This window comes from Falco naumanni, chromosome 9 (genome assembly GCF_017639655.2).
Source record: "Falco naumanni isolate bFalNau1 chromosome 9, bFalNau1.pat, whole genome shotgun sequence".
NCBI classification, from domain to species: Eukaryota; Metazoa; Chordata; class Aves; order Falconiformes; family Falconidae; genus Falco; species Falco naumanni.
This window is the reverse complement of record NC_054062.1, coordinates 30,843,523-30,869,240: the sequence shown is the minus strand read 5'-3', so window position 1 is coordinate 30,869,240 and position 25,718 is coordinate 30,843,523. Positions and strand designations below refer to the sequence as shown.

The 25,718-nt window shown below is 42.0% G+C and overlaps 2 protein-coding genes across 3 annotated transcripts in view; both read left to right on the top strand.

Annotated features, from left to right (window-relative positions):
* The first annotated feature begins 1,857 nt into the window (after nt 1-1,857).
* MINPP1 (multiple inositol-polyphosphate phosphatase 1) lies at nt 1,858-24,878 on the top strand. The gene is made up of 5 exons (XM_040606303.1): nt 1,858-2,440; nt 2,768-2,956; nt 3,881-3,978; nt 5,808-5,941; nt 21,105-24,878. The coding sequence occupies exons 1-5, from the start codon at nt 1,879-1,881 to the stop codon at nt 21,502-21,504; spliced, it is 1,383 nt and encodes a 460-aa protein (XP_040462237.1). The 5' UTR covers nt 1,858-1,878; the 3' UTR covers nt 21,505-24,878.
* The window catches only part of PAPSS2 (3'-phosphoadenosine 5'-phosphosulfate synthase 2), a 49,029-nt gene continuing 45,376 nt past the window's right edge, over nt 22,066-25,718 (top strand). Inside the window, exon 1 of one of the 2 annotated variants that reach the window (XM_040606293.1) lies at nt 22,066-22,155. The gene's annotated coding sequence lies outside the window, so the exon portion shown is untranslated. The remainder of the gene's footprint in view (nt 22,156-25,718) is intronic. The other variant, XM_040606299.1, reaches the window with a different exon arrangement.

Here is a 25,718-nt window from a genome sequence, read left to right as displayed (position 1 = left end):
TGTCTGCCTCTCAGCACTGTACTTGTTTGGTGTTTACCTGCAACTGCCCCAGGACCCAAGCACAGAAAAAGCAGCATGCTGTGCGGGGCTCGGACAAGCAGGCTGCAAACAGTGACAGAAACAGTGAAGTACTTTGTACTGTGACTGAGGGGCAGCTGAAACAGAAGCCCCAACAGAACAAATGAGTGCATTACCTCTCAAGTGAGGTTAAGTTGTTGACAGCTGACATTATTTGCTGCTAGGTATTAAGAGATCACAAATCCAACCCCTTATTAGTTGCATCTCTGTGAAACATACAGAACAAAATCCTCACTGTCAGCAGTGATTTTGCTATATACACTAAAAGTCTCCATTGTGCTTGATAAGAAGTAACCTTTCACACTACAGAGGGTTGAGCCAAAGCCTTCAACAAGATAATTTAGTTTGCATACTGTACTATATTTCCTTTCCCAAAGCTTCCAGGATACATGGCAAGTAGCCCTGTACATCACTGGGAGACAGTTGTCACACCACTCTGATTTAACACAGAGAGCCCATAACTTCACCCAGAAGCTTTAAAACACTAACTTGTTCGTATACTTTTCTTTCCCCTTTCTCTCTCAGCTCTAAAGGCTTTGCCTACTCTAACTGTTTGAGCCTTAGCGTATCATTGCATTAACACTTTGTTTTGGTTATTGATGAGGTGGGAGACAGGTGAGACATACTTTCCAATAGAATCTCACTAGCTGGCTAAATATATAATGAAAATCTATTTATTCTGTGAAAATTCTCAGCTGTATGACCAATAGCATGACTGTGTAGGCAGGGAGTAAAGTAACTGATCTTTCTGTGTATAAAACGTAGGTCTGCCCAGGACACGCTGCAGGCCAAAAGCAGGCCAAAAGCCCTTTTCCTGAGACTTGAGATGTTTTTGTTAACCTCAAGCCTTGCTTCTCCTACAGATAACTCAGTTTCATTAGTTACAAGCCAATGCCTATATAGTAGTGAGGGGTTTCTTGGAAATGGGTATCATCAGCACTGGGGATGTTTTGCTTAGGCTTTAGCCCAAACTGTTTTATAACTCGATGAGTCACCATCATGCTCAGGCTTATCCACAGGATGCCTCTTTTTATTCTTTGCTTTGCTAAGCCTTTCTAAGCTTTTCTGGATAGGTCATTACAATGCCGTCATGCCATACCCCCAGTGGTGCCAGCAGGATGTGAGAATTATAACCAGCACTGGTGGCTCTCCGGACACCGCGCCTAGCTGGAAGCGTCCCCAGCTGCAAACTTCGTACCCTCACTCCTGTCTTTTTCACAGCTGCGTGTTTCCACCTGAACCCGCTCCTGCTGGGTACCCATAAACCGTGTTAAAAAGACCTGACACCCCACATCGCCCTTGACCTACAGGGCCATCCCTGGCAGCATCGGCCCACAATCCCTCCCACAGCAGCGCTGCCTGTACTTTTGAGTGGTATTTAACGGCTTTTAGGCAAAAAGAGCCAAACACAGTCTTGAAAGCCCCTTCTTGGCCTCACTTGCCTAATGGATTGGCTGGTGTGGAGAAAGACAATATGGCCCATGTTGAGGGCCAAGCCCTGCCCAAAGAGGTGAAAGAGGGGAGGCGATCAGGGTCTTTAGCGTCGCGAAGGGCCCGAGATGGGGCAAGAAGGTATTTTAACGCACGGGTGCAGCGCTGGGGGGAGGCAGCCCGGCCCGAGGGGAGCCGCCCTCCTGACTCCGCCAGGGCCTCTGCCGCCCCCGCAGCCCCGCCCGGGCCGCGCCGCCCCCCCGCCGGGCCACCAGCCCCCGCGCTGCGGCGCGGCCCCAGAGGCAAGTGGAAGGCGAGAGGCGGCGGCTCCGCTCCGCCTCTTCCTGCGGGAGCCGCGCAGTTACCGCCATGGCGCCGCGCCGGCTGGCCGCACCGGTGCCCGGCGCCGCTCTTCTCCTCCTGCCGCTGCTGCTGGTAGCGGCGAGCGCGGGACTGAGCGGCTATTTCGGCACCAAGTCTCGCTATGAGGAGGTGAACCCGCACCTGGTGCGCGACCCGCTGTCGCTGGGCCCCGTCGCGGCCGGGTCGCGGCTGCCCGCCGCCTGCGCACCGCTGCAGCTCCGCGCCGTGCTCCGCCACGGCACCCGCTACCCCACGACCGGGCAGGTCCGCCGTCTGGGAGAGCTGCACGCCCGTCTTCTCCGCCGGCCAGCCGCCGCCGCAGCCTGCCCCGCCGCCGCCGACCTGGCTGCCTGGCGGATGTGGTACGAGGAGAGCCTCGACGGGCGGCTGGCGCCGCAGGGCCGGCGCGACATGGAGTACCTGGCCCGCCGCTTGGCCGCCCGCTTCCCCGCTCTCTTCGCCGCCCGCCGCCGCCTGGTGCTGGCCAGCAGCTCCAAGCACCGCTGTCTGCAGAGCGGCGCCGCCTTCCGCAGCGGGCTCGGGCCGTCCCTCAGCCTCGACAGCGACGGTAAACCCGGACACCGCCCCCCCCCCCCTTCCCCGAGGGAGCCCCGCTTCTCCCGGCGCGCCCTGAGGGAGCCCTGTGCCCGCGCTGAGGGGGCCCCGGCGCTGATGGAAGCCGTGGGGCCAGACCCATGGCCCCCACCCCCAGGCACCCTGCGTCCCCCCCGGGGACACCCATGTGGTGGGGGGACGGTCCCCGGGAGGGTGTCTCGGTGGCCGGGCCCCGGTAGCCCCGGAGGCGGCTGGCGGTGCTGGGTGGCCGGGCCCCGGTAGCCCCGGGTGCGGTGGTGCTTGCCCTGGCCGTGGCTCTGAGGCCTACGTTTGCTTTCAGAGGAAGAAGTTGAAGTTAATGATTCCTTGATGCGGTTTTTTGATCACTGCGCCAAGTTTGTAGCCTTGGTGGAGGAGAACGACACGGCGATGTACCAGGTGAATGCCTTCAAAGAGGGGCCAGAGATGAGGAAGGTCTTGGAGAAGGTCGCGAGTGCCTTGTGTTTGCCGGTGGAGGACATAAACGCAGGTAATGACCGCCTGTTGCAGGTGGCTTAGGCTCTGAGCCTGCTGAGAACAACTTCCAAGACATGTAGTTAATGTAGAGCAGGCAATTAAAATATGCTGTGAGTTGGAGACACAGTACCTAATTAAATGCACAAGCCTGTAAACATGTATTGGTGTTGCAGTAAAAAATGCTTCAAATGCTTGTTAGTCGGTGTTCGGAAGAAAAAGATGTTTGAAAATACCTTTCCTGGAGATGAAATCAGCTTTCCCTTTGTTCGGAGGGATATGAGTAGTGTTCTTTGAATTCTGCTTGGTCAAGCAGGTGTAGCTTTTATAAAACCTATTACAATTCAAATGCACAAATAACCTCAGGAAAAGGTGGACCTCTACGCTGGTAGAATACTTGGCTAGAACAGTGCTAAGTTTCCCTGTGTGGTCAAGTGGTGGGAGAGCCCTCGCAAACAGGTGTTGCTGCTGTTTGTAGTGTGCCCATAAAGCTGCAATCCCAAAGTTGCAGCACACTGCTGTTCAAGCTCAGCTGCCAATGTGGAGAGTGAGTAATGGTAGTCAAAGACCGCTCTGCATTGAACAGACACATCTTCCCTGTGTTCACTCTTTTGTCCTTTGTGGTGAGGAAGACACACTAGCGGTTGACAGCTATAGCATGTACATCAGCAGACATGCAGCATTTAACGTGAAATGCTCTTTCCCGTCATAGCGGTGTAATGTGAAAAGCTTGCAGTCCCAAATTTGGATTCTGTGCAATAATTCTGTTGAAAACTACTTATTTTTGGTGATGGGCCTTCGAACTGGTGATTATTTATTGGATTACGTTGTTTGCATTGCTAAATTGCAATTGCATTTCATTTTAGAGGCAAGTTGAGAGAAAGTTGCTACTTCTGTAGTAGTGGTTTTATTTTTTGCTTGTTTGATGGTTTTATTGCAGATCTTGTTCAAGTGGCTTTTCTCACCTGCTCATATGAGTTGGCTATAAAAAATGTTACCTCCCCATGGTGTTCACTCTTCAGTGAAGAAGATGCCAAGGTATGTGGGGCTTTAAGCAGCCTGGTCTACTGGAAGGTGTCCCTCCTTGTGGCAGGGTGGTTGGAACTAGATGATCTTTAAGGTCCCTTCCAACCCAAACTATTCTACGATTCTGTATGTCCTAAATGGGAGAGATATTTGAGAAGCCTTCAAAAGATGCCTTAGTATTCAGATATAACTCATTGCACAGGCAAAAGTTCTAAGCTGTGTGCCCTTTATTCTGCAAACTAATGAAATACTACTTTGGTCTCCGAAGAGCTCTGGATTAATCAAGCAGCAAGACTGAAATACCCTTCTTTATCCAGACTTAAGCACTGGTGCCGTCTTGATTTGCCCTGATTAAAATTGTCTTTTCTTATTGTGCTTAATTCATATAATGTTTTCATTTCTGTGACCTCAGAAATGCTTTGGACAGCTTTGTTTTGCATATGATAATCATATGATATAATGCCTTGATTCCAGAGGACATCAAATGAGGTCTTCTAGGTCCTCTGAGACTTCTCATATGCTTTTGGGGACTATCAGATATCTAAACCTAATGCCTGTTAATAAACTGAGTAGAACCCAGATAATTGAGATTTATATTGGTTCCTCTCCTTTCAAAAAGTACCTTATGTACCTTTTGATGGTCAGTAAGGCCTCCTCCTGAAGCTCTTAAGGAAACTTAGCACCCTGGGAAAGAGGGGAGATGTCTGCATAGATAGGTGTTGGTTAAAGGGTAGGCAGTGGAATTAGGAGTAAATGCTCTCCTCTCAAAGAAGGTCACCATGGACTTCTGTTGAGGCCTGTTCTGCTCAAGATTAGAGGTAACTTAGCAGTGAGGTGGGAAAGCTTCTTGATTATATGGAGTTACTTGGGACAGTAAGAATATGGGGTGTTTGAGAGGCTTTGCAGGGGGACCCTGTGAGGGTGAATTACACAGCAGTACAGTGGTAGATGGTGTTCACTGTAAAGCGCTGCGTGAGGGGTGAGATGTTGAAGCTTCGTATATGTGGTGGCCGTCTCTCAGATCCATTGTGCCACTGAGAAGTAAAATTTTGGTGGTATAGATCCATGAAAATGGCTGCTCAACTAAGTAAAATTAATGGACAAAAATACCCCCCCCCAGCTTTAATGCTAGAAATTGTAAGAAAAGGAACAGACAACGAGGAGAGCATTGTGTGCCCTTACATAAATCCAAGGCACAGTTCTGTCTTTTTGGGATGTGTGCACGTCTTTAGAATGTAGAAATAGACAAACTGAGTTAAAGGAATGGGATTGATTCCATCTGAAGAATGATTAACTAAGCTAAGGATCTTTGACCTTCATAAGGCAAAACCAGAAATGCTAAAAAAGCGGTGGTAGTGGTTGTCTTGTCATGTGCAGTACAGAATGGGTACCAAATAAAGGTAGTAGCAGGCAGGTTTACAGCAGAGTTAACACTGTGTAGCCAAGCTGCTGGGTACTATTAAGGCTAAAACTTGGTATGTTCAAAGGGGAGACTGAGTTACTGCAGGAGAGAATCCACTGAAGTCTGTTGACTTCATAGAAAACCACTTCAGAGCTCAAAGCCCTGGGCTGAAAATTACTGAAGCCTGGGGAAGCATGCCTGCTGTTTTCCCTAGGACTGATCCAAGACAAAATGTGGGATTTGACATCTCTTTAATTTGATCTTTTGTGTGTGGTTTTATGCTGAGGCAGTTTCAACTGGAGCCTTGATATTTGGGGACGTGTGTGTCTGTGAAAGAGTTGTTGATCTTGTGCAGTGTGTGGCAGCATTGTTACTCCAGGTTGTGGAGTTTTTGTTTTCCCTTAGTGCAATAATAAATACTTGTGAACTCTAACTTTAGGTACTGGAATACCTGAATGACCTGAAGCAATACTGGAAGAGGGGATACGGCTATGACATCAATAGTCGCTCTAGCTGCATTTTATTCCAAGATATCTTCCAGCATTTGGACAAAGCGGTGGAAGAGAGCAAAAGGTAAATAAAAAGGCTGTTGTGCTTTGGCTGCAGGCTTTCTGTGGTCAGTCCTGAGTTGGATTTAATGTAAATAAAAGTACTTTACTTCCAGATGTAACAACATTAGGAGAGTTTGACCTAGGAGAATATTAATGGAGATAATAAATTTTTTAATAGAGCAACATTTCTTTGAAGAGTATATGGTTTGTTTTTTTTTTTTTTTCTTCCACTGGGGCTCTTGTGCCCAGTTAATGTGTTTCCATCTTTTAACTTACTCATCCACACAGGCCTGCAAGGGACAGCCAGCTGCTGTGTCTGATAGTGATGTTCTCTCCCTGCATAGTTTGAGAAGAGGCCATTGAGTTAAAACAATGACCGTTTTGTTTAAAATGTCCTTGTTAAAAATAATTTGTGATGAAAATGGAAGACTGTGGGTTGAAAGCATCCCTATGATACTTTGTTACCTGGTTACTTAAGCACTTTGGTGTGGTAATCTTTCTTTCTGCATGTGTTTTTATTTGAGTCTCTTGTGTTAGTGAAGCTTTTTCTGTTCAGGTTAAAGGTGCTGAAATGTAATTACGGAAAAATAATTATTAGAGATCGTTCCAAACAGTGATTCTAGACCAGAACAGTCTGTTGCAGGATCCAAGAGGCCAGAGCTGTAACAACAAACCTGCTTTGTTGTAACTAGGGGAGAGCAGACTTTAGGCGATATACCTGGTGTCTTGATTTGTTCCATGATCCAAAGTCTGTAGTTCTACCAGCCAGTCCGAGAGCTCTGTCTAGGATATTTAGTTTCCCATCCTTATTCTTTCAAAGCAAAGCTGTAGTTTGAGAACAACACTGTAGCTGGAGGAATATATTAGGCCTTACAAGTACCTGTTAGTTAGCTTGAAGATACAGTAACCAGATGTCTTCAAATGGTGGTTTGTCTTCGTCTGTTGCCATGAGTTGACAACAGTCATTTTGTGTCAGAGGAAGAACACTAGCAGTGGTACTCCATCCACTGAGTTGTGCAGTCCTCAAAACTGCATTTGTAGTGTCATGGATATAGCCATCCCTATACTTGCTTAAAAATTAGACATGAGATGCCTGTGCTATTTTTGTGTATTGTTTACTCCTATGAGCTGGTGTCAGTCATGAGTCATGGTTCAGTATCTGGTGCTGATCTTGTCTCATGAATCGGTGTGATGGGGAGGAGTAAGATAGGAATGAAACTGAGATCTGTTGTGATGTGGAGAAAACAAACGCTTCAGATATGGCTTGGGTTGTTTGTGTCATAATTACCTGCATTTACTTTCATGTGCTGGTAATTTTTTTTTGAGAGCTGTTTTAGCCTTAAATGCTGTGCATTCATATGAGAATGAATTTACAACCTATGTGCATGTTTCTTGTGCAAACTGAGGAATTATAAATTCATTGTTCAGTGATCAGTCACATGAATTAATACCATAGCAGATAAATGTGGGAATATTTATAAAAGTACATGATATCAAGATATGATTGTAAGATTGTATACATATTGTGCCATTAAATACAATGTGACAGAAACCAATTTATAAGTAACTTTTAACTTATAACCAGCAAATTGAGCTTTGGTGTTAATATGTAAACATTAGTTACATGTGGTGGATGTTCTTGCATAGCATCATTGGGACTTTATTTCTATATTCAATATATTAAAGTAGATCTTCCTAACATAGCAGCATTTTAATGACTGATATTTCAGGAAGAAAAGCATGAGTCATGGGTATTCGAGGCTGGCTGTATGTACTGTTTTCCATGATAACCCATTGGAAGACCTTTTTTTTTTTTTTCTTCCCCTTTTAGTTCGCAGATTGAAATTAAAGTAGCATTAATATTTTGGGTTGGAGGAATGAACCAATGAAGTTGGTTATTACCATTGTATAGTAGAGAAGGGAGCAAAGAAGTTTGGTTCTTTTAGGAGCTCACTGACTGAGGATCCAAGCTGGACATTAACAATGGTAGAACAACTGTGTTAGGTCAGTTGAAACATAATTCTCAGTCAGATGGGTTTTTTGCTGTTCCCTAGTGTGGGATTCGGAGAGAGACCCTGTGTTCAACACTGGACCTCAACATCCCTGTCACTTCAAGAGTTCATGTTAAATACATGGCATGGTTTCTTTCACCTAAAGGGGAGTTACCACTAGGTAAACAGTGCAAGTACTGTTTATCTTAATTACTTTTGGGATTCACCTGGAAAATCAAACTAAATTGTCTGTTTTAACAGTGTCAGATTAGTATGCAAGAAGGTAAATACATTGAAAATTTGCCGTTGAGATGCACACACAGACTTCTCCAACACTTGCATCCAGATGAGTGCTTTGGTCCTGCTCTGATAATTGTGTGAGTGCAGGGAAAGGGGCCATACAGGGTTGGAAATGAGAGCTGAGGATGGGAGCGTACAGGACTCTGCTGCGTTGGGTGGCAGCACAATCAGGAGCATTTCTGAATCTTGAACTGTGCTGTGCACCAGCCAGCACAAAGGAGACACCTCTGCATTTTGCCATGAATAGGTTAAAACTTGGAAGTTGCGAAGTAAAATAAGTTTGGCTTTGGAGAGGAGTTGCTGTGAATGAAAAGTGGAAACTTAAGACTCTGATAGCTCTCATTTTGGTAATGGTGAAGTCAAAGCAGTGGTTATGCTAAGATTACCATTTAAATACATTTATTCACTGTAGCTTTTCTTCAGCCTATTAGAGAGCAAAATGAAAAATACATTAGGGCATGGGTCATCAATACCCAGCTCCTAACAGACTGATAGGCACACTGCTGTGATTACCTCGGTCGTGTGCTCTGTGTCTGTCTACAAAGTAAGAACTGGGAATGGTAAGATCAGGAGGAAGTGCAGGTTAACAGAAAAACAAACGAGCAAGGCCCTTAAGACCCCTCTGTTCTTCTGAAATCTGAAAAAAAACTTCTAAGTGTAGCTTGACTCATGTAAGGATCACTTTTGTTTCTTTTTAGTGTCATTTAGTTTTTGGATGACAGCTTTTCAGTCCTTAAATTACATGCACTAGTTGCAGCTGTCTCAACTGTGTTTAAGATCTTCCTGTAAGTTTAATAATAAAAAATAAAGCTGTAGCTGAAAAAAGTAGTTATCTGTAAATCTAATTTATTGAGAGCTAGATCAGCAGTCACTAAACTACAAGGTGCAGCAGGCTTCTAGGGGAAGAGCGTGCGCCTGAGGCAGAGCACTGAAGGACTGAGAGAACTTCACCTTGTCTCTCAGCTTTGGCTGCAAAGGTTCAGTTGCAATCTCTGGCGTTCTCGTGTTGTGTTGCCACCGCAGAGGGAAGAAGACAGTGAGTTTATGTGTGTGTGTAAAGGATTGGAACCCTAAAAATTCTGCAAAATTCTAAGCTGGGTGAGCAATCAGTTCAGCTGCATCACCCGAAATGGGAGCTGAAAGCTGCTGAAGTGCGTTGCCTTGCACAAAAGGAGCATGTCACTCCATTCCACAACGTAAGGTGGCGCTCTTAAAGCACTGAAGACTTGAGTGTGACCTGAACTGGGTAACCCGGTGCGCTTAATATGTGGACATCTGCCACAGCCTGTGCGTCGGAACAGCTCGTGTCTCTTGTGATCTGGGGAGCAGAGGTGCAGCTAATGCTTCTTTTATATAGGGAGAGGGGCTTATCCCGGATCGCACGGCAATATAAGAGTACAAATGAAAACAAGAAACCATGCAAATAAAAAAATATGCCTGTGTTAATAACAGTAGAAAATATTTTGTTGTGCATATGCATGTGCATCTTTTTTTTTAATGGTATTTATGTAATGGTATACTTAATGGTATACTTTTGCAGCAGTTCGTTAGTCAGAAAATGAACCTTTGAGGATGAAATGTCTTTTAGTGGAATGCTTTTTCAATTTTGTGATGTTTAACATTGATTTGTAACTGGCTGTTGGCTTTAAAAATTTAAGAACAACGAATTTACTTCCAGAGCATTATTTTGGCTCCAAGTTCTCCTTTCTTGAAAGTTTAGGTTGGGCTCTCCAAAAGTAGAAAGAGGAGCATTTGTGTTCGAGCAAGAAGCTGAGAGATCTGGATTATCTGTTCTTCAGGCTTGGCTTGGCAGTGGGGAACAGTGTTGACAATGCTGCATTTTTGTAGCATGCTTTTAAGTATTTATATTCAATAGCTTTTTCCTGTCTTAGTTTCTAGTTTCAGCTGAATTATAAAAAGAAACCTTGCTTTTATTGTAACCCTGTTTCTTCCATGAAGTGATTCTTAACCTTGCAATCTGATTGCTCACTGAACTTAGTTGCCTTATAAGTTGCCTTGTTAAAGCTCCCTTTTCTTTTTTTCTGGGGAAAATATCTTCTGCTAATTAGTCTATCCTTAAGAAAATGATGAAGGTTGTAATAAATACCTGTTGCTAATTAGTCCCATCTTGAATTTGCAGTGCAAAAGTTTCAGACATTTTTAGAATCTTTCATCATAGGAATTCCAACAGAATTGTTGGTTTAAATAGCAATATTCTCTTCTGCGTAGATCTTGCTGTACAGCAGAAAGGTTTTGGAGGCTCCAATAAGGATTTTCACTATGATTGCTCTTGTCAGCTGTCCCCCATCCAGACAGCTTTTGGAAAGGTGTTGGAATATCTGTTCAGGAACTTGGGTCTGAGGTTGAATTTATTGATAGTTGTGTTAGTGACCACCTACTGTTAGCACACCCATGCATGGACCCTATTCTTCTGCACCCTCGGTAGCAATAAGGTATAAATGGCTAATAAATGTTAAATCATCAGTAGGAAGCATCTACTTCTTGAAACCTTACCACAGTTCCAGTGGGCCTTTCAGGATCACATTCCTCCATACCTCCTTACCAATCTGTAAGGAAATGTCATGGTCACATTCTCGGGAGAGGTTGGGGGCCAGGACTCACTCTGCCTTGTGTATTTTCTTAATTACAAGAAAAAAAAATCTATCACAAGAGTTGAATATACATTAAACCAGATGACTTGTACTGAAATGGCATACTTGGGCAGCTGTCTTTGACCTTAAAGCACTTTATTTTTGTGAAGACAGAATTGCGTTTTTTCCCAAGTCTTCCTGCTACAGACAGAAAATACAGTCAGGCTATGCAACTGTGTGGCAAAGAAGCTAATGGGGAAATACCCATCACTAAACTGTTGTTTTTCACCTCACTGCAGCTTAAGCCTTACCAAAAAGTGTCCCAGCTCTTCACTATATCGGTATAACTGCCAGGTAGTGATATGTGCGTGCATGTGCACTTGCAGTTGGGCTACTCTGGAAGAATCCTTGAAAGGCTGCTCTTACCAGTCAGCATTTGTTTACACAGAAAGTGTCCCATTTCCCAAAGCTGTGATATTTAGAGTCACTTCAACATGAGGATGTAGAGGAGCAATTGGCGAATATTAGCTTACCTCAGAAGAGCCATTGAGTTCTCTGTGGCTCTTAGATGGGCTACAGCAAGTGATCAAAATCTACTGTGACTTCCTTGCCTGCCCCCTGCCTTCCCCAGCCTAACATGGTGTGGTGGTAGGAATAACCTCAGATTCGATGGGCCCCCATCCCTCCTCAAGAGGCATGTCTGGGCTGTGTGTTGCATTGGACAGCTGGGACTGCTAGCGCAATCCCATTGCTCACTGGCTTCTTGCCTTCTGTAACTCTTCTGGGACAGAGTTAATTTTCTTCTCAGTAGCTGGTACAATACTGTATTTTGGATTTAGAATAATTTTGATAACACACTGATGTTTTTAGTTGTTGCTAAGTGAAGTTTATATTAAGTCAAAGCCTTTTCAGTTTCTTGGGCCCTGCCATCAAGAAGGCTGGAGTTGCACAAGAAGTGGTGAGGGGACGCAGCCAGGACAGCTGACCCAAACTAGCCAAAGGGATATTCCATACCATAGAAAATCACGCTCAGTATATAAACTGGGGGATGCTGGCCGGGGGTTGCCAGTCACTGCTCAGGGACTGGCTGGGCATCAGTCAGCAGGTGGTGAACAATTGCACTGTGCATCCCTTGGGATTTTTTCCTTTTGGATTTTATTCCACTTTCTGTCTCTCTCATTTTCATTAGAGTTGTTATTAACTAAAATAAAATACTATATTAATAATAAATTGTTTTTATCTCAGCGCATGAGTTTTACCTTTTTCCTGACTCTTCCACATCCTGCTGGGGGGGGGCGGAGAGTGAATGAGCGGCTGCATGATACTGAATTGCCAGCTGGGGTTAAACCAGGACATGTTGTTGGGAGAAGTGGCACACTGAACTTGGAAGGAGAAAGGGGTAATATTATGGTCACAGGAGGAAGCCCCTCTTGCTGCAGCATATGGTATGGATCAGTAGGAAAACTGTACATAGAAGGAGTAAAAATGTGCATTGCTTTTCAGTTTCAGGTTTCTGTGGGATGCCCAGGTAAGCCTTACGTCTGGGATCTGGGAGTGCTCTTCTGCTAACAGGAACTCTGTGTTGATGAGAAATCTGTGTATTTTGGTAGTTAATGCAATATGAATTTGCTAATCTTACAAAAAAAACCCCACCCTTAACAGCTACACACTTGGGCAGGGGTGGATTTGAAAATTGGTTCTGGCACACTTTAAGGATAATGGCTATTCATTAAAGCTGTTTTATACTTTTTTCTTGTAGCTTCAGATATTTAACAAGTCTGCCTTTCTTACTCGTGAAAGAGAATATGAAATACTTGTTATTACTTGTGCTGTCCGAATGGATGATCGTAAGGCTCTGGAAATTGGGACATATGCTTTGTGCAGCCATCTCAATATTTAAAGTATGTGGCTAATGATTGAAAATACTAACCTAGCTGCACATACACATTGCAAAATATTTGGTGGTTTCCTCTGAGAGTCAGCAGATTCAAGATATTTAACAATGGCTTATTTGAACAGAGTTCAAGATCAAGTGAAGGTTATCTTTGTGGTTATACCAGGCTAAGCCATATGGTAAACAACTTAATATTGCCAATTTATTGGCAGCTTTTATTGTTTCTTGTAATTTGCCTTCCTGTTAGGAGGTCAGTTCACAACACAATTGATAACCTTTCTGTAGTGATCTACTACTGTGCCCTAATCACTCCTTTCAGACCTATGACTCAGTGCAAAAGAATTCAATATATAATCTAAAAACAATTAACTGTTCAAAACTATCTTTTTATAGTATGTACAAAGGGAATAGAACAAAAAGCTTCCACGTATGCAGTCCAAATGATGTAATTTGATTTAGAAAAACCTTTTTGCTCAGACCCAAATTGTTCAGTCATTTCTTTTAATAAAACTTCCTTCTTGCTGCTGGGATCCCATGTTTGCACAGTGCAGGTTCTTGGCTCTCCGGGTGCATTGGCAGGCTTGGGATGTCCTGTGTCTCTTGGTGGGAGCTGTAAACCAGTGTGTGTGATCACCCACTCAGTAGCAGAGCAGCTCCAAGGGAGAACTAGGGCTATGGACATGTAGATGTGTAATTTGCATTATTTGAAGTGCAGGGCAGTTTGTAGCCACATGCATACTACCATGGACTGACTTCAAGGTATATAGCAGTTCTTGCAGAGCCAGGTCATAGGCATCAGTACTGTGCTTCTCACAGGGTCACTTTCTCAGTGGGCATGGAGGCATGGGTGGCTCTGTGTGCCTTTTGTATGGGGCCACTTCAGGGGTGTCCCCACTATGTCATCTGGCTCTTTGGGGTACTGGGAGAACCTGTGTTGAAAGCTTCTGTCCTAGGTGCTTGTCACCTCATCTGCTAATTCTATAGTGATATATGACTGGGCAGTCCAGAGAACCTCCGCTGGAAGCATGTCCTTTCATCTGTCTGCTAGAACTAGATATTTGAAATGTTGCTTGTGCCTTTTAAACCTCCCAGAATTTACTTAATCTCATATTAATTACCTTATTTTTGCTTGCTCGGGATTGCTCTGAAAAGATATCTCAGCAACTTTTATAGAGTCATTTTCTTTTATCTAAGGAATTAAAAAAAGCAAAACAATACCTAGGCAACCAAAATGCAAATGAACTGACCTAACCAGTATTCACCTTAGGCAGGAAGGGTTTGACGAGTGGCATGACCCTACTGATTTGGTTTTGGCTTGTCATGATGGTTCAACATTTAGCATCAGCATGATGCTTTTGCACTAACACATTTAATCTCTGAGGTATGGAGTGGTGGGATCATTCACAAAAGAGCCTTTGAAACCGCAGCAGCTCTGAAGTGAAATGTAATGAAGCCTAGTTAGCTTTGGGTGATTGAGTCCTGTGGGACTACATAAGAGCTGTTGCCTTTTAAGCAGGGTTTTAAATGAGTTTTGCGTAGTCTGGTCAGCCTTTCAAGTTTGCCTTTGTCATGAGTGAGCTCATGTATGTTCTTGTTGGAAAAGAAGGAAATTTTTATTTGTGGTGGCATCTTGTGTTGGTACTGATTCTGGAAACTAATAAGCACAGCTGTTTTCTGTTCTACTACTTAAGATGTAAGTTTTGACACATAAGGACTTAATACTGTTTGACAGACACTTGGTTTTGCTTTTTATTCTTCCCACTGGTGATAACACTTAGCAGCGCCATTGTTAAATATTTCCGCTGCCCTCTGAGTCCCACCTCTGTCACTGCATTCCCCGGTCTCTGTTGTTTCCTTGTAGATTTAAGTTTCCTTGAGCTGTTTTTTGCAGAAATAAATCACAGGGGGAGGTGGGAGGGATGGAGAATTCATTCCATAGCTGAAAATAGAGAGTTTTGAGTCCTTTGTCTTGGCTTTCATATGGTGAAGAAAAAAGGCAGAATGTAGTCTAAGCTTGCTTTTTAAATAGTTGTTAAACCTTACCTTCTTTGAAGTTGTTGGAGGGATTTTTACATGAGGTTTGAAGGCTGGCAAGTTAAGCTTTGCTGTAGGAAATGTTTCTTCTTATCCCTCTATCTCTTGAGGTTTTGGTTATCTCTAGCTGAAAGTCAAATAGCTGCTTAGGAAATAAACTTTAGTTGAAACAGAGTTCACTACTATACATCTCAAGTGATATATCTGTAGTCCTAGGAAGAGTAGGAATGATCTGCTCTTGAGGATGGGTGAGCTGATGCAGAAGATTCAGTGTTAAACCCGAATCTGCTAAGATTAAGGAGAACTAGAATTTGTCTTAATGATAAATCCAGTGTCTGTGCTTCTCTGTGGTGCTGCCTCTTCCATGGTGAGAATTAGATTTTGGGATTGTGCTGATGAAATAATTGTTCAGTAACTTCAATTTCAGCTGTGGTCAGATTTACATAGAAGGTTACAGAGTGGACAGTTCAGTAGCTGAAGTTGACATATCTCATCAATGAACCCTGCTTGTGTTCTTCCTAGAGACAGCTGGTTCTGCTCCTTTGGAACTGCTCTGTGAAATAAATACGAAACCAATTGCTAGCAATCGCTTTCAGACAAACACAGTATTTTGTGGCAAAGTTTTATGCACAGCCTCTCCATCTCCCTTTAAAGTTGGAAATGAGATAGTTTTTTTCCTACTGATCAGTGTGCTTTCCCAAGTCATTTACTATTAAATGAAAGGGAGGAAAAAAGTTAAGTATTGTTGGCGTTTGTCAGAGTACAGCGTTGAGAACTTTGTCTGATACTTCCATGGGATGCTGAGTCATTAATCGATCGTCAAGAAGATAGAGTGTGGAAACCTCAGGCCTTCTGTTTAATATTTTATGAGCCTCTGCTACTGTTTTGAATTTATCAGTGTTTTGTTGATTGTGCTTTGCGCTTCTGTCTTTACTTTATCAGAAACAGGGGCAGTAGTAACCTTTGCCTGTGTACGTGTTCTGAAGAGGCAGTCTTTTGTGATCTTTTCCATAATTAAAAATATTACTGTTGCTGTTTTAACCTCGATGGTGATTTTTATGGTTATTATCAGATGATATGAAACCACATCTGAACTGGAGTCATGACCCCAGAGACTGAACAGGAGTGCTTGAGTAGTCTTAGAAATCAGATATCCAGTGCTGGTGAGAAATCAAGTATACTTGTTACCATGTAATACAGTCTGTTTCAGCTTTGTAATTGTATTTTTTATATAGTCTGTTTCAGCATGGCAATTATATTTTTTGTTTCAATGTAATCACTATGGAGAGAGATTACTAACCAACCCTGATTGTGTAATTTTATGCTAAGAGGGAAAGAGTCGTTTAAAACTTGTGATCAATGAGGAGGTGGTTGTATATGTAACTAACGAAACAAAATTGGATTTTCCTTGGGCTCTCCATATAAGGGAAGTAAATTAAGGTTCAGTGATCAATCAGCTGTAACTATAGTGTTGTCTGGTTTTTTGAGACCCCTTAGAAGACTCAGAGATATCTGTAAGGAGCATGCATGACTCAAATAACATAGTACTGCCTGTTGAATGAATGGTTTTTTTGAGAAATGTAACACATAAGTGTGGGCTATATAATTTTGTTTGAATGAAACATATGGCATGCGTGTTATGTGAAATGATTCCCCGTGCATCCAGTGCTGCAATAAAGAATGCCTGCTTCTTAATGCTGCATTGGGTTAAGGAGTTTTCTTATTCCTGATTTCTGTGACATAATGTGTTAGAGAGTCTATTGAAAACTCCAGATTGTACCATATAAGGAAACATATTTAATTCTTGTTAAAATAATACAGTGGGAGGGGTCTGCTTTGTCTCCCAAGGTAGTTTGGCCTGTTCAATGAGGATTTCATGAGACTAAAGCAGGTGAAATAAAATCTGAAGTTACAGTGAGAAAGAGAGCTTTGTTTATTCCTTGTTTTGTCTTCGTAAGATTTTCTTTCCTTGTTCGTTAGAACCTCTCTCTGTGTGCAGGTGTATATGCTATAATTTGTTTCCTGTTTTGGAAATGTATGTGTTGCTGGTTTTTTAATGAAGTTAACTATTTTTTGTGATTTACTTCCATCCCAAGATTTCTGCTAACATCAGCTGGAAAGTAAAGCCAAACCTTGCTTAAAGCCAGTGTCGATAACCAGAAAGTTACTTTTTTCCCTTCTTCTTAACAGCTCTGAAACTTTTTTTGGGAGGGGGTGTGTGTGTGAAATCCACTCCCTGTGGAGTGAGTAATGCCTATGTAACACTTGCTTTAGAAACTTTAGCAACATATTTACAGTACTAGCTTTCTTGCTTAGTAAACTGTAAAATACAGACCACTACTTTGGAAGCAGGCATGTGTATAAGAGTGTGCAGCTGGGACAAAATGAAAATGTGCTGAATTGCTAGAGCTGGGTGTGATAGTAAGTGCTGAAGAGGCTAAAAGAACTTGAAATAGCTGAAATAAGAGCCAGTGTTTATTGGTTTCAGGCAAGAAGCTGGGGGGGGGGGGGGGGGGCTGGCAGGTGTGATGATTTAAGAACAATTCATTAAATAAAGGAAAAATGAAAAAAGCAGCTCCATGAGAGAGTAATAATTACAGGCCAGTCTAGTAGAAATAACAATGAAGGCTAGTGTTGATAAGCACCTTGATGAATATGATATAACAAAGTAGTGTTAGTATGGCTCTTTGAAAGGCAAACATACCTCTTGGAGCTTTTGGGAAGGATCAGCAAGCATTCTGGGAGACAGTCATGACTTCCAAACATCTTTCAACAGGTTTCCTTATCAAAAGAAATGAAGCAGTCGGGGTTAAGGGGGAAGGTCCTTACATGGGTGAAAAAAATGAATGAAAGTACAAGAAATGGAGAGTAGGGATAGCAGATTGATTTTTTTTTTTTTTTCTTCTTTTTTTTCCTCTCTCCTTCCTAGTGGAGGCAGGTCACTAGTGGAGCTAGATCTGCAAAGATCTGGGCTGCTAAGTGGCATTGCAAATGCAGCACTTTTATTCAAGATAATTAAGATAAGTTGTTTCCAGTAGGAGCACTGTAAAAGGACCTTGTGAAACTACCTGGGCTTGAAAATTGCAGATCTGTAAAGTAATCCACATGGTAAAAAAATTATCTGATTATCATCTGTTAGGCAGAATCTGGGACAACTTACTGCTCAGAAGCTGAGTTTTGAGGTCATTATAGTTGTCTGGAAGTATCTTTCAACGGAATTCTGTAAGATGATTAGAAAAGGTGTTAGATGTCATGAATTAAGAAAACTGCATCATGGGTGCAGCATGGTTTTACAATGTAGCTTACTGTCATGAGTGTCGTGCATTTCTGATACTCTGATCTAAAAACATGTAGCTCATTTGGAAAAATTGTGGAGTGACTAAGGTAGGATTTCTCAAATTGGAAAGAATATTATTGCAAAGTTGTAAGTGGAAAGGATTAAATGCTACATAGCATCTACAAATAGAAAAAGCGAGCAGTGTGTGAAGTTGTGCAACTCCTTGCCACGGGATGTTGTGCATGCTAGAAATGTACATACATTTAAGGAGAGTCTCGGCAGAGGAAAGATTCATTGAGAGGTCCTACATTACATAGAAGCCACATCAGGCCCAGGAGATCTCTGAGCTGGAAATTGCAGGAGGTCAAAGGAATAGCCTTCTGTCGTCTTCTGTAGGCTTGTGGGTTTTTGCTGCTGTTCCTCTTTATCGACTGACAGGAGGGATGTGAATGTGTCCTAAAACCTAAAAATACTTCCCTGAAGGTGTGTGGGGAGGGAGAGGATATAAATGAACTAGCTGAATGAGTAAGAGGAGAGGACAGAAAGGAGGGGGAAGGGAAGAGAAAGGGGTCAAAGGATCCAAAAGCCTCACAGCTTTAAAATGAGGGAAGGGGTCATAAATAACAAGAAATGTAGGCAGAACCACTGATGTTTTTTGAGGAGCTAGAAGAGGTGCTGTAGTGAATAATGTATGCCTCTTGCTGCAGCAAAGGCATGGGTGGAAAAAAATGCAACATCCTCCATATGAAACCTTTCTGTGGTTTTAAAGCTGCTTTTGAACAGGAAACAAAGGCAGGTTTCTGATGCACTTTTTTAAAGTGATGTTTTGCCTAAAGGAACAGTATGTGCGTGTATGTGCATACATGTCTAAGGAGTACAGTCAGAAGAGCTGCAGGCTCACCAGGGAGCAGAGCGGTGCAAGGTGTGTTTCAGACTGCACAGACACCAAGGCTATATTGAGCTGGTAGTACAGACCCCATCCTGTGCCAGGACTGAATTACTACTTACCTGATCAAAGTTTGAATCTACAGGCAAGTCCTCCAGTTAAACATTTTTCAGTTTTGCTTGAGAGATTAGGCTGGAGCAGAGGACACTCCTCCTTTTCAGGCCAATCAAGATGTGTCGTATCTGTGGGTGGACTTTACTGGCAGCCGGAGTGTTTCCAAAGATTCACCTCTCTCATGAAAGCACTCTTTACATGTGCTAGAACAAGTGATGCGGGCTTCTGTCTGCCACTTGGAGATGGTCCCAAAAAGCCATCATCGTTCTCTGGAGCAAGGGGCAGATTTTTATCTTGCCTGATGCTTCCTTCTGCAGCGAGCCAGCTCTTATCTTTCCTTTGGTTGAACAATATGTAACCTTTTGTTCACAAACTGTCTTTGTTTTCGGCTTTGGTTGTGGTACAAATCAGAGGTTTAATTTGTTGGCTAGCATTCTGGGGGAGTACAATCTTTTTGACTAGCTGATGTTCTCAAGAATTAGTAATAGCAGTAGTCCTGTTTATAATCTCGACTAATAAATTGTGGAGGGACAACTGTTTTCCTCCAATGACTGGATCGCTGTCTTTGGACTAAGCGTTGGTAAATGATGCACCTTCCAAACAGCTGAACTGTATTGGAGTAGCAGGGGAGGGAGCATGGGGAAAGGCAGTATTTTGCTATGAAATTACAATTCTTGTTCTAGCATGATACTTGGTTAAAAGCATTGGTGATCACAGAGGTAGGCAAGAAACACTCTTTAAAATCCTGCATTGGTGGTGGTGTGCCAGGGGAAGCCACAGTTTGTGTGTTAAGTCAGTAATATGTTTGCTTGTGGAGGCAGTCGTGATTGTAGTTAGGTCAGGGGGTAGTAGGGGTTTACTGTAGCTTCTTAATGTCCCAATATGTTTCTACTTAGGCTTAATTTGCATCTTGAAACTGAATTGTCACTTACCCTTTATTGTAGCAGTTGCAAAAGCTTTTTGATCCTCAAATCTAGCAAAACTAATGCTCAAAACGTTAAAAGTTTCCAGGTCTAAAATGATCATAATGTGGGGGCTTCTTTTCACTGCATCTTGGATTAATTTAGGCAGAAGCTTCTTAAAAAGACTTTTAAAAATTATGTGTAGTTTGAAGTATTTAGAATAACTAAAGAATAAAGGGTACGTTTTAATAATAATTCATTGGTCTTTGAAGTGGATTTTGTCCTGGATGATCTAACTTATTAGTTCATTACACTTTGTCATTCAGGTACTTTTTGAATCTGCCAAGGAACAACAACAACAAAAAAGGACTAACTCTAATCAGTCCTATTAAACACAGCTCAGCATCCCAGGAAAACCTGTTATATTGTAGCTGTAGGTTTGTACTAAAGCAAATCTGTAAAACTTAGAGTAAAAAATTCATTTGGTTTAAAAAAAAAAAAAAAAAGTCCCAGGGAGTTTTTCCAAACAGGCTGTGGCAGAGGAATGGCTGTATGTATTGGCAGTGGATCTGTGTGAACAGTAATGAGTTACTGTGATGTCCTTGAGCCTTCCCATGTGCTGACAGTGGAAGGGCACTCTGTCGCATCAGATGAAGGACTTGATTTGGTTAGTATGTTAACAGAGCTTTGCAGCTGGCTTGGTGATTTGCTGCCCTTCTTTCAAGTTCCTGATGGGAGGAGGCAATGCTATTTAAAAATCTTACTTAATCCAAAACCAATATATTAACTATAGCATGATTGCTGGATCATCCCGTACCTGGGAAGAACACAAGTGATTAGGCTCACACAGGGAGTTGGAGAGATGTACTGAGTATATGCACTCACACCATTAATCTGTTTCTTGATTTTGTTTACCATATTTACATTAGGCTCTAGCTGTAGCCTAGCTACATTTGTTACAATTTTTTACCTTTTATGTAAGAGCCAATACCTTCAATTGGGACAAAATTTAGGAAGTTTGAATGTTTTTAAAAAAGTTTGTAATAGACTGAAATTCCCAAACTGTTTTTTATCGGGCACTAGAGTTCAAAGTCTACTTCTTTAGGCCTTCATTGCTGACAGCTGTGCAGTATGTTGCTATGTTTGTTTTTAAAGCACAGGCTCTTGCTGATCCTTTGCACCTTGTTCTTTTTTAGTTCAAAACCCATCTCTTCACCTCTGATTATACAAGTTGGACATGCAGAGACACTTCAGCCACTGCTTGCCCTTATGGGTTTCTTCAAAGATGATGAACCTCTCAAGGCAAACAATTACATCAGACAAATGCATCGGAAATTTCGCAGTGGCCGGATTGTGCCTTATGCAGCCAACCTGGTATTTGTGCTTTACCACTGTGATCAAGTGAAAACCTCTAAAGAAGAATTCCAAGTGCAGATGCTGTTGAATGAAAAACCGATGTTGTTTCATCACTCAAACGAAACCACCTCTACTTATGCAGACCTCAAGGACTATTACAAGGACATCCTGGAAAACTGCCACTTCAAAGAAGAGTGCGAATTACCAAAAGTTAATATTACTGCTATTGACGAGCTTTGAGGGAATGAAACGGAGTGAGTGTTCTGCAAATTGATCTTGGTTCTGTTGGACAGATGTTGTGAACAAGCACTTTTGATGACTTGCTGCTGCTGTGCTAACTTTATAAACTTGCAGATTTGATGGGTTGTCTCAGCTCAACGCACTGTTTATTTATTACATAAGCAGAATTACATAAATGCTGTAACAGGGATGTTGAGCATTTGTAACATGTGCTGCAAGAGGAAGTGTATTTGTATGTTTATATGAATGAATACGTAATTTCATTGGTCATTCCTCTTATAAATGTTCTGTAGCTGGACTTAAGAGCTGGGGCAACTTCTGTTGTCCGAGCTGAAGGTGGTTGCACTGATTCAGTATTGCTTTGTGCTGCCTGTTTTGCTAGCTACTGTTTTCCTGTGGCAGGCATGAGATAACTCAAACCTGTGCGCTTTTTTGCTCCTTTTCCTGAGCTTCTAGGAGGGACACTGTACATAATCCTTTTCCACAGCTGCCCAGCTTCTGCCTGGAATGCACCATGAGAACATCTGTTTCTTGGGCATTTAAAACAAGAGTTGCAATGTTCCTGCATGCATTACCTGCCTGAAAAGGGTCAAGGAGTTAAGTCTTAAAAGTCATCATCAACCCATCCTGCATAGCAAGTTAGCCTCCAGGGTAAGTAAACTATCTTTAAAAAGAAGTAGGAAAAGGAAAAGGAGAAGGAAAAAAAAATAGAAAAACAAGGGGAAGTAGCCACTCTTCCATTAAGGTGCTCTGGTTGATGCAGCAGTTGTTCTCTAAGTAATCTGGTGAGTTCTTTCACACCATCAATTTCTAGCGTTAAAGATTAGGGCTAGGGCATTTAGGTTAGGCTCTGCTATGGCTATGAAAGTCTTGGTCCTGTCCAGATGCTGACAGTTTTTCTAGCAGCTCTGGTTGGAAGGGACCTCTGCAGGTCTCCAGTCCAGCCTCCTGCCTGAAATGAGATTGTTGCTCACCCTAAATCCAGGCAGGTTTTGGACTGTAAAAAGTATCTGGCTGAGACTTGACTTCTGCTAGCTGTAAAGCACCAAATGCGGTGTCAGTTACGTAGGCCTTACACATTTGGTGTGCCACTGTGTTCTTGAAGCTGATTTTGAAGAAGTCAGTTGCATACAAATACTGGTAATTGTTTAAAGCAACTGCACGTAAAGTAGGACACTTGCTACTGGAAGTTGGAAAGCATTTTAGAACTCTGCAGTGTGGCAGAAAAAGGAGGAATGAAGATAATTGTCCAGAAATGTGTGAAATGTAGTAAGTTGGATAAAAATTCCTTCATTGCCCAGAAGGAAATGGCTATGTGAACAAGTTGTCCCAAAGCAAATGAGGGTGTAGATTTATGGTGCTGGTAGCACTTAAGTGTGTACTTAATGCTCTGTAACGAGTGTTCCATAGTTCACCCCATGAAGTGAGGTATAGTTTGCTGTGTTTACTGGGGAGGGGGTGAAAGGTTGGTATAAGCAGTTACCACAGGGTGTCAGGTGCACTGAAACGCCGATAGCCGCATTTGCTGCAGGCTATATATATACAGGGTATATAACATTTTGGTTTGTAGGCCCACCTTCAGAACTGGGAACTTAACTGCTACAAAAACAAAACCAGGAAAGAGAGAGCTGAGGAGTTACTTGGTGTATAATTTTTTTATTTTTCTTGGAGGACTTAGACTTCTGTCATTATTTTTTTTTAATAGGGCTTGTATAAAAGCACTTAAGGCTTACATATCTGTAAGTTAAGGAGCAATCGAAAACCTGGGTCTTACTGTTGTACTCTGAGTTAAGGGCTTTTCATGACATTGGGACATAGGGGCCCTGTTTCACTAGCACACTGATTTCTGTGGAGGCCAAGGTTCTTATCACTGAAGATATGATTAAAACTGGTGGATATTTCAGCATTAACATTCCAGTGAAATACTTGCCTGTGTTAGCTTTGCAGCTCTTTGTCTGAAACAGGTTAAATGGTTTGGGAGAAGTATTGATGCTGAAACAAATGTAGGAATATAGGACAGATGACTGTCAGCCCTGGCATATGACTTACTGCTTTATCAGTTTTGCATGTCTCCTTTTTTACATGATCCTATCTTGAGACTAAGTCAACTGATAGTAATTTCTGTGACAGATGCCTGCTACAAACTTTATTGCAACATTTGAGGCAAGCTACAAAGAAATGAACCTTTGTTGAAAAGCAGTTAACTTTGGTAAATAGCAGATAAAAGAGTGAGAAAATCCACCTTTGAACAAATATTTTTTCTGTATATCTGTCTCCTGTGATGATTCATTATTTGAACAGAAGGGTGAAAGCCTGACTACTGGAGATGAATGGAAGATTTCTGTTGTCAGTTCAGTGAGACTGATTCTAGGACATTATGTTTACTTGAAGGATATATCCTTCTTCCTTATGGAGGAGGATTATGCTGCGCTTGACTATTTTTTTGATCATGTGCCATACCAGGTGGAGGAACCAAAGAATTCCTTCTACAGTGAAGTACCATTTGCTTCTGTATTAAGCACACAATCAAATTGGTAAATGCTGTGCAAAGGGCTTCAAGGATTACTCCAGAGGCTGTTTCCCATTTTGCTTCAGAGTACAGGTCCATCATACCTCCAGAATAACAGATATATCTTCAGTGGCTGTCAGCAATTAACTGAAAATTAAAACGTGCTATTTGGTTTCTGATATGTATTTAAAGGATGTGGTGACTCACTCCTTTGGCAGAATTAGAGGCTCAGTGTGGAAATGTACAATTGTAGCAATATAAGTGTTTGGTCATGTTTCAGGCACTTGTTCATATGACTGATTCTTACCATTAGGGAGGTATGACCCTTTAATTTAGTAAGTGTATAAATTTGCTTATATGCTACAGAGGAAAACTAAAATGGATTGAAATATTTCCATAAAGTTGGGCGCTGACTCAGTGAGCAGTATTTGAACAAGCTGCCATATTCATGGCATTGCAGATTACCACATCCTGAATAAGTCCTGCAAGAAAAATAATGCTTTCTCTTCCTTCATATGGCTCTGGACAAAACACCTCATCTCAGTCATCTATCGGGGACTTTGCAACCTTTCTCAAACTGGAAGCTTTCATTGATGAAAAATACCCACAGTGTTCTTGGATGCTGGCCTTAAATATGTTTGAAATTTATTTTATTTTGTTAGATGTCTAAAGCTTAACTAATCTTTCTGACAAATTCATTTTTTTTTTCCTTCTTGTAAGTACTGCTACTGTAATTCTGGTTAGCATTGAGTTGTCAAATCGCTGGATGCAATGCAGATTTGTAATAATATGGTACTAACGGGATGAATTTGAGAACATGTTTTGGATTTTTAGTGCTGTGAAATAAAACTGCACACTTTCTTCATCTGTTTTATGAGTAGTAATAATGACATGATATTTAGTATAACAGCTGTGTTCTGCTTAAAAATATATTTGGTAGGTTGCTATTGCTTCCATTGGTGTCTCTGATTATTTTAAGTTGTCACATGGATATAAAATGCCTTAATAAGGTTTCTACTCCCACATTTTGAGGTGAGTGAAAATTTACGCTTATTTCCAGGAGCCCTGGTTTTAAAAACAGCAATAGTTTCTTGACAAGATTTTTGCAGATACTATTACTATAGTATGCAAAATGTCTGAAAATGGCCTGCATTTTGAAGCGGAGTGACGGTTGCACACACGTTTTAGTGCAGTTCAGAATCTGCTGCGGTATTATTTTTCTAAATATTATGACTCTCTCAATAAGAGATTGACACTGTTGATTTGATAAAGAATTAGAAGCATATGTCATGCAGTACTTTCTAACATGTCATTTCTTGTAGGTATTTAGCAATATTCCTTGTTCTTGAGTATCCATTAGCTACATTAACATCTGTTAATTCTCTGGTCACCTGTATGTAAAAATGAAGCTTTGCCTGCAGTGTGCTTATGTGCTGTAGATGCAGCGCTTTTGTAAGTGTGCTGTGACTGGAACAGCATTATCTTTGGTCAAGGGCTCTTTCTTCATTTTCAGAAGTATTAGTCTGTAAGACAGTTTGAAATAAAAACCAGTTGATGTTGTTTTGTTTAAACAAAAAAAACCCCAAACTGTATAGTCACAGGAAAAGACCTGAAATGTCTCTAAAATTGAAGATACTGTATAGAACCTTCTAGTAGAAGAACACAATCACCACCATCCACCACTCCCCTTTTTCCTTTTTAGATA

What these genes read in the sequence shown, in the direction of transcription:
- MINPP1 (XM_040606303.1), top strand. Translation starts at nt 1,879, where the DNA reads ATGGCGCCGCGCCGGCTGGCCGCACCGGTGCCCGGCGCCGCTCTTCTC. An exon ending in CCTCAGCCTCGACAGCGACG is followed by an intron (nt 2,441 to 2,767) that starts GTAAACCCGGAC and finishes GTTTGCTTTCAG; the next exon opens with AGGAAGAAGTTGAAGTTAAT. An exon ending in GCGGTGGAAGAGAGCAAAAG is followed by an intron (nt 5,942 to 21,104) that starts GTAAATAAAAAG and finishes GTTCTTTTTTAG; the next exon opens with TTCAAAACCCATCTCTTCAC.